This window comes from Poecilia latipinna, unplaced genomic scaffold (assembly GCF_001443285.1).
Source record: "Poecilia latipinna isolate Pla-1442-1.1 unplaced genomic scaffold, P_latipinna-1.0 Scaffold5776, whole genome shotgun sequence".
Lineage (NCBI taxonomy): Eukaryota > Metazoa > Chordata > Actinopteri > Cyprinodontiformes > Poeciliidae > Poecilia > Poecilia latipinna.
This window is the reverse complement of record NW_015118392.1, coordinates 1-8,559: the sequence shown is the minus strand read 5'-3', so window position 1 is coordinate 8,559 and position 8,559 is coordinate 1. Positions and strand designations below refer to the sequence as shown.

At 35.2% G+C, this 8,559-nt stretch overlaps 1 protein-coding gene across 1 annotated transcript; it reads right to left on the bottom strand.

Moving 5' to 3' along the window:
• Nucleotides 1-2,424: 2,424 nt before the first annotated feature.
• LOC106943728 (nuclear pore complex protein Nup133-like) lies at nucleotides 2,425-8,338 on the bottom strand. Its single transcript, XM_015027036.1, has 8 exons — nucleotides 8,192-8,338; nucleotides 7,699-7,857; nucleotides 6,702-6,837; nucleotides 5,678-5,796; nucleotides 4,209-4,289; nucleotides 4,062-4,126; nucleotides 3,409-3,497; nucleotides 2,425-2,680 (listed from the first exon to the last, which is right to left on the bottom strand). Exons 1-8 carry the CDS (start codon nucleotides 8,336-8,338, stop codon nucleotides 2,544-2,546), a joined length of 933 nt encoding a protein of 310 aa, XP_014882522.1. The 3' UTR covers nucleotides 2,425-2,543.
• Between the last annotated feature and the right edge of the window lie 221 nt (nucleotides 8,339-8,559).

Sequence of the window (8,559 nt, the reverse complement as noted above, 5' to 3'; positions counted from 1 at the left end):
TATGCAGTTACTCAGTACATGAGTAGCATTTTAACGTATTTTTATTTTATTCTTGAGTAATTTCTTGAACAGTTTTTCCTTTTACTTGAGAAAAAAATATAAAGTTAAAGTAGTGCTACTCTTATTTATGTAAAAAAAAATTGGGAAGGCGGGGGGTACTCGACCCATCTTTGGGTACATTTAAATTTATGGCTTGAAGTCTATCGTCGTCACAATTTCTGCTGTAAACCACGCTAGCAGAACCTTTTTAGTTAAATAAAATAGGAACAGTTAGTCTTTTATTGCGGTCCACCACACCTCTACAGTCGACTGGCGTCTGCATTTGAACTGACGGGGGAAATAGACGCAACATTGGGGTAAATGAAGTTGATAAATGCTGGAACACGGTGCTCTGGTTCTGGATCAACGGTCAGAATCTGATGACGTTTCCACAGAGGGGCGCGCGCGCTACCTGCAAGCCCCGCCCACCTCTCCATCCAAAACAGATTAGCTACTAAACGGAGGCGGATTGAGGCTTACTACACCTTTACTGGGCCACTCATCCACCAGAACCATTAACACACACCTCCCGCCTGCCCCGACTCTACTAAGCAGACTCTTAAAATTACCTGCAATATATTTATGGTGAGAAAATGAATAATTAATTGAAGATTAATTCTTTGATCCAAAGCTAAAAACCGGGTCAACGTTTGTTACCGTTTTAAAACGGTGAGTGCAAAAAAATAAAAAGCGCAATGAAGAGGGTGAATTACATTTTTGCACCGAATAACCGAGTGAAATAAACGGTAGCAACGTTGACAGCCTTCCTGTCTGCAGCTAGGTTAGCCTCTGTTTATTATTAAAACTGACGGCTCCAGACAGGACAGATGATTCTGCCGTGTTAACTTACCACAGAGATCCCGTCTGTGTGCGTTCAGTTCGGATTCAGACGGCCAGCATCGCCCCGCAGACTGACAGCTATAGAACAGGTGCTGAACTGGTCAAGTTAGCAACAATAACTTAACTTCCATTTCCGGTTTCACAATAAAAGTTCAAATGAACCTGAGCTCGGCCACATCGAGCGAACATGACTAGAAAGTTGGTTTAAGACAAGATTTTAGCAAAATTGAAACGCAGTGATTACATAATAAAGCATTTAATAGACAAGCTGATAGAGTACAGAAATCTTACAGCTCAATTTATTCAGAGCTACAGAACCAAAAGGCTTATTTTGAAAGAATAAACAGCAGCTTCCGTAATTTTTAATGTGCGTTTTCGGTCAAATTCACGAATACAAAGTAAAGATGTTTTGATAACGGATAAAAATGATGCTATGGAAAAGCGAGAGTCCAAACAGCGCATGCGTGCTCTCGGTGTGGGTTTTAAATACGCCATGAAAAAACTGATCAGCTGCGCTGATGGAGGTTCTCACGTCTGACGGCCATTCCACTAAACTTCTATTGATTGAATTATAATAGTAGTTATAATTCAATAAATTCTATTATTGAATAGTCCATTTATTTTAGGAACTTCATCATTAAGTGAAACAATCTGTTGAAAGCCTTCATTTCTGGTAACTACAATCATTTTCCACTTACATCAGACTAATACAAAATATTTTTATAAACAGAAATGTGGGCTTAATCAAAAATATGTCTAATACCTACCCAAAGGCAGTTTTAAAGAGATACTTTTAATCTGACAAATGACTCATCAGGATCTTAATTTCTTGGGAATATTTAATATTAAGATAAAGTAGATTCCCCATAAAATTATTTAGAATTGAAATTTTTTTTTTACATAAAGCCCTAAAAAAATCTATGTAACATTAAATTTGTTTGTTCCATATGTTCCTAAAAAAAGAGAACACTTTCTTCCTAGACTTGAGTCCGAAAAGTTTAGAAATACTGATATAGCACAAAATAAAGTCTATTTACTATTTAACAGATCTATGAACTCAAAACAATCAGAACTGGAAAACATCAGGGCTGTGTTGTCACACCTTTGAAGTTTAAACTATATACAAACTGCTTAAAGTTTATCTTAAGTGGCAGTTTATTGTGTGAAGATGCTTAAATGTGGCCTTTTTGTAGAATCAGACACCTAAAATCAGACTTTACTTTAGCTGCTGTGCCTCCGCTAGCCCAGTTTTTAAAATTTTTTCACAGTTGGAAGCCAGAAGGAAACTGTTTTTGAAGCAATGAAAGTAGATCATGTCGTTTCATTTAGAGCTCATTTCATACCTCATTTTGTACATATTAAACTTGTGTTAAACTGAGTAAACAATATTTTTACTTAATTATGTTATTAGTTAATTTTGATTCTGCAAGAACAATATCAGTAAAGTTTAGAAAAGTCAGTTTCAATGCTCTTCTCTGTAAATAATGGTTTAATAAATAAATAAAAGGTTGTGTTTTTACATAAAATAAATAAAATAGTAAAGAATCAAGAATTACCAACATATTTATTTAGAAAAACAGCAAAACTCATACAAATCTTGAACATTATTAGAGTGTAAAGCCAAACAGAAGTGCAGAAAGCTTAACTGCAATAAAAAGCAGTCATCACATCTGAGCCTGAAAGTAATGTTCATAGTTGGCTCGAAGGACAAATTCAAAGTAAGGCTTTGATTTCAAAGTGCTCAGCTCGTCCTGTTCCAGCAGCTCTTTCACATCAGGCAGGTAAGTCTGCAGAGGAACACCTGGAAGGAAAGGAGTTTTAGTTAAAGGTTTATCTATAAGAAATCTGCTCAAAGCAGGAAAAGATCAGATTCACACCAAATTTATATATTCATTAGATTGTTCTAATCTATGAATATTTGCATCAAAACTACACATTCCACCCAATGCTGCTCTGTAAGTTTAACATGATTAAATCAGAAAGTTTAACACAAAACTTTAAGATTTTACTTAGCTACTTGGCTTAGACGGAATTAAGCAAAGTAAAAATATTGCACAATTCAACAATTAAGGAGTAAATAATTAACAGTTCAAACTTATTTAAAAATTTGATATATACTAATCTGTGTGTCTGCACATTAAGCTCTGATATGGAGATATATGCATTTACTGTAGTGAATTACCATTTTGAGTAAGAGTTTTGTATGTAAACTTATGGGCTGGAGAATTAATACATTTTTAAACACCTTTTGGTTTATTTTACAAATCATTTCATGTAAAAATGCTGCATTTTTATTTGTGCTTCTTTCCCATGTATTTGTTCTGTTAAACTTTTAATTGAAAGAAAAAAGAGAAAGATGGAAACAGAAAAGGGAAAGAAAACAGAAAAGAGAAAAAAGAAGAGGGAAAGAAATAAAGTGAGAGAAAGAGAAAAGAAAGAAAACAATGAGGAGTTTAGATTTGTTCCCAACATCCAAAGTAAGGATTCTGCCATTTTACTGTAATAATAATCTAACTTGATGTGTTTCACCTTCTTGAATGAGTTTAAGAAGGATTTTCACAAAGATGCTGTCTTTAGCTGCTTCCAGAGGATCGTCGCTCCCATCGGCAGAGGACCAGCTGAAAGAAACCAGCGGTAAAGTCACATTCTGTGAAATATTTTACAGAACGACACAGAACTCTATGACCACTAGAGGGCAGTAGAAGGCAGTTGTGACCATAATGCAAGAGTTTCTTTTCATTCTATTTATTTATTCATACGTTAATCTAAAAATAATCTGTGCTGTAATATATTTTATGTTATTGCAATTCAGACAATTAAATGCTTTTCTTATTAAAAATATCTGTTTTTTTTGCATCTTTTAATTCATTTCTATGATTAAAAAAGGGTTAAATTTTAAAAGAAATATCCACAATATGCCAATTTTTATAAGTGTAATTGGTTAACTGAATAACTGAGTAATTGGTATCTTTCTCTCTGCTCTGCATTCATGAAGCATCATTTATTGTGAGTTTAATCAGATGCTGCTGGGTGTTGCTCTGGTTACTCAAAACAAATGGACAAAAGTGAAAAAAAGTAAGAACAAAAATCTTACTCTACATTATGTGGGTGTCAGTAAAGCAAACACCAACTACAACCTCTGATTTAACCTCTCAATAATTTAAACTAAATAAAGATCTTACTCGTCTCTCCTGAGTGCTTTGCTTAAGATTTCACATTTCAGAGAATCGATGTCCACAGAATCCTCCTGAAACAAAATCACAGAAAATCATTTACATGACTGCTGATTCAAAATGGCACCCAGAGGTCCAGCAGAAACAGGACGTTACCTCATTGATGTACTCCAGCAGGTCCAGAGCTTTTTTGAAGTCGTACTCGTTGGCTTGCCTGTTGTCATCGCAGATGTACAGCTGGAGGGAGGGAAATGCTAATCTGTGAAAATTATCTCTCATAATCTGGTGTTTCCCCAACTGGATTACACTTAGTAGAACTATAACACCAGATTCCTACAGTTCTGTGAGCCAACTCATATCTATAAAGTGCATCTGTCTCAACATCCACAGATGGTTTTCAATTTTTTATCCAATTTTTGGATCCAGTCTGTTATATGAGCTTCATTCTGACTTGCGATCTTTTGTTTCACTCTGTTACAGTAATTTAAGCGTCTTGAACGTTTACTCACAATAAAAATAAACAAAATGTTGTGTATTTTCTTTAATATTTATATAACACCAACACAAAGTGTTGAATAGGGATGCTTGATAGTTGATCTAAAGTTAACAATCTTATCCATGGACAATTAGTTGATAAGCACCCATTTTCTGAAAAATCTAAGTTTTCTCTTGTATCAAAGGGGCCGACTGTCTTCCCATATATCAAGGGATCATTTTGTCATAAAATACCAAATAACATTTATTATTATTTTGTGTCCAATGTATTAAATACTGAATAAGCATATTCAGTATTAAATACTGAATATTATTAATATTCAGTATTAAATACTTTACCGTCAAATGTTGCTCTTGAATGTATGTAAGAACTTCGCTCTATGAAGTGCATTAGCTCAAAACACCCCGCAAAATCAACCGTGATTATTGGCATCATATTTTTTTCCGTTATGTTACAATTTTTCTGCGATATCTTCAAAGCTTTTCATCACATCCTCGCCTTCGTCGCACATCAGCGATTTTTAAATGCGAAGTTGACGTTGCTCTGTAATGAAGCTCGGCTGAATGAGCGCTATTAAGAAAATTAATTATTTCAAAACAACCGTACAAGGTGCATCTTTCATTCTGTGCCATCTCCACCGCTTTTCATCACACCCTCGGCTTGGTAGCAGCCATTAAGGCGAAACCTAAGGAGCTTATCGAAGACTAATATTTCAAAAAAGAACCGCATAAAGTGCACTTTTCATCCCACAACGGACTCAGCTTGGACCGTTTCTCTTTCCCGTTATAATGTGCCCCCGCCGCCATTTTAATTCCTGTACCAACGGGATGACCTGCGGCGCCCCCTGCGGGATGGCGGTCAAATTACAACACTGAAATAAGGATAAGCGGACGTAAATAGCCAATCTATTGGAACTAATTTTAATCTAATAAACCATTAGTCGTAAATCAATTAATTGTTTGTGAATAATAAAAAAGTGGAAGCAAAATCAAGTATACATTCAATATGTGTAACAAATTGATAAAAACAAAAGTGAGGCAGAAGCTGGTCAGATTATTCTGTTTAAAGTTTAAAGCTGGTAGGAACCTGATCCTGGATGACAGTTGTGTGATCAGTGTTGTATTTTCACCTGTATGAGGTTGTGAGCGCTGAGCAGAGGCATGGTGTCGGGGTTCTGCTCTTTCTCCTCCAGGAGGCGCTTCGGCAGGGTCTCCTGATGCAGCAGGAAGCGCTCCTGCTCCACAATATCTGAGTCAGGCAGAGACATGGCGCTGTCAGCTACAGCTTAAAAGGTTGCAGTGTTTTATTATTACAGTTTGTCTCTCTAGAAATGCAGAAAAATAATCCGTAAAAGTAGGGCTGAAACAGTTTATTGTTAATTATTGATATATTCGTCAACTTACTTCGTAATTGATTTTAATTGGAGAATACAGACTCAAAAAAGGTAATTGGCTGAAAAAACAACTTATTCAGAGCAGTAATTAAGTCAAAACTGTACAAAAAATATATGCATTTTGCATTTCAGGTCTGATCCCAATTCTGTAAAAAATAAATAAAAAATTCTAAGTACATTTTGCTTTTGTTTTTTTTGCTTTTTTTTTTGATAATCAGCTTATCAAAAAAAATATACAAATAAAATAAACAAATTAGCCATATACTGTATTGATAAGCAGAAAGAGCAGAGCTTTTCATATGCTGATTTTAGAAGTTTTTTTGAGCTGCATAAGCATTTTTTGCAACAATCAAGTATACACGAAAGAGATGCTTTTAAATGCACTTCTACTACTGTGTAAAATAAGCTCAAGTGGTTAAATGAAAAATCTTCACTTTTTCTTTTCCAAGCAAACATAAGTTTTAAGCATAAAATGTATATTTATAACTGTGTAAATATGCTTTACAGAGTCAGAAAGGTATTTTAGATGAACAATTCAACACTGAATATCTATCTTGTTATCAGAAACTGAAACATAAACGAAGAATATGAAAACCTGCAGCTAAGGATCCATCTAATTTGTGCTCACATTAGTTTAGAAGTTACCATAAAGTAACATCACATCAATCTCCCCTGCATTTTATTACAACGCAGAACAGCAGAGATGTCAAAACTAAACAGAGTCTAAAACCGTCTGATGAGGGTGGATTTATTTTTTTACCGTCGACTTGTTTGCTGATCTCATCCTGTGGCAGATCTGAGGCCAGCGCCGTCAGCTTACTGAGAGCCAGCAGAGTCTTCCTCTTCACAAAGTATCGCGTTTCTTTGTTGGCTTGACTGTAGAGAGTCCTGTGGGCCTGCAGGGAGCCAAGTTATAACAACAGATAACGTGAAATATACGCTACTCACAAAAATATTAAAATCAGGGAAGCATCTCATATTGATGTTTCAGGTTTCTCTTACAAATAAATTTCTTTGCAGTGGATTTTACACAATGTGCGTTGATTTGCTGTTTTCTGTTTTAGAATATCTGTTGTCTTTTTAGGTGCTTATAGCATAAGCACTTATCTCTAGATGGGCTTTTATAAACAATATGTCTGAAAAGTATTAGGAAGTGAAATACTGACACTGATGTAAAACTGTAAAACATTGAGGTTTATAGCTATTAACTTTAATAAATTTAATAAGTATAACCATAAGTTTACCTATTTGCTTTTAATGTTTTTATTTTATTGTTATTTAGTGTCTTGATTTCTGTCCCACTGCACAGCACTTAAGGTAAACATTTTATTTTTTAAATGTACGTTATAAATCGGATTGGATTGATAAAGTCTGGAATATTTGGTTTTTCTACAGCTGAACTTAATGTGACCTTCTCGAAATATTTTAATGCACATGATCAACTTGATAATGGTTCAGTACTTTTCACACAACTTGATGTTCAACAAGGAACTGATTCCAATATATTGGAATCCTAACACTGAAAACAGTTTCAAAAACTTAATGTGGTTATTAATTGAAGGAACGTAAGCACATTTTTCCAAACAAACTCATTTACAAACTCGTTTTCACTTGACTTGAAATTTAGCAAAAATAATCTTTTCTTCTTTTAAACTGGAAAACCAAAGTTCATACATGCGTTTAAAGCCAGATTAACGCCGTTCTTAGCTAAAATCAAAGAGTTGGTTGATTAAACAGGTTTGTGTTGGTGTCCATACGTTCTGGAAGTCGTTGATGCAGATGTGGTGCAGCCAGCTCAGGTGTTGGTGAGACTGCAGGAAGCTGGCCAGCTGCTGGTGCTGCGCGGCGGGTTGGGCCAGCAGCTTCCCACGCTTCCCTTTCTCCATGTACCAACGAAACAGGAAGTCAGAGAAGTTCTAGAAAAACAGAACGAAACAAAGGAAGAGTTTGTTCACGTGAGCAGGATTTGGTTTTTAATGTTTGTCGTTAGATGTTGTTTGTTTCAGAAATGAGCCATTCTTCAGACAGAGTTCATTTTCATTTCCAAAAGAGAGAGAAAAAAAATTATATATATATATTCATATATACTCTTAGAAAGCTCATTTAAGAAGACATTATTAAGTGGGCAATGATGTACGGATTAAGACATTTCTGAGTGTTTTATTGTTCAACGCAACTACAAACCGTTCCATATTAACTAATAAAGGACTCTCTGGTTTGGTATCTGCTGGTTCTGTACCAGTTCTGTACCTGGTCAGCGAACTTGGCCATGTAATGCTGCAGGCGGTTCTGGTTGTCGGTTTGCTCACACATCTGGACCAGGATGTCGAAGTCACAGTACTTCTCTGCCAGCGCCGCGACCCACTGGTACTGACCAAGCTCCACTGCAACACACATCATCCATATGGAGGAACAAAAGGGACAAAATTAAATACATACTCAAAGCATTAGAAGTACCTTAAAATAAATGTTTTATTAAATGCTTAAATAATTTGTTTAGTAGAGAAGTAATTTAATAAATATTTACTTAAATGATTAAAATAAAAGTTTATAATAATCAATGCAGATAGCTAAATGTATAATTGGGGCATGCCATTAGCAATGCATAAGGAGAGCAG

Excerpts from the sequence above, each read along its gene's own strand:
- LOC106943728 (XM_015027036.1), bottom strand. The coding sequence starts at position 8,338 with ATGTGTGTTGCAGTGGAGCTTGGTCAGTACCAGTGGGTCGCGGCGCTG. Across the intron at positions 6,838-7,698 it reads GCATCAACGACTTCCAGAAC|GCCCACAGGACTCTCTACAG; the intron begins GTATGGACACCA and ends GGCTCCCTGCAG. Across the intron at positions 4,290-5,677 it reads GCGCTCACAACCTCATACAG|CTGTACATCTGCGATGACAA; the intron begins GTGAAAATACAA and ends CCCTCCCTCCAG.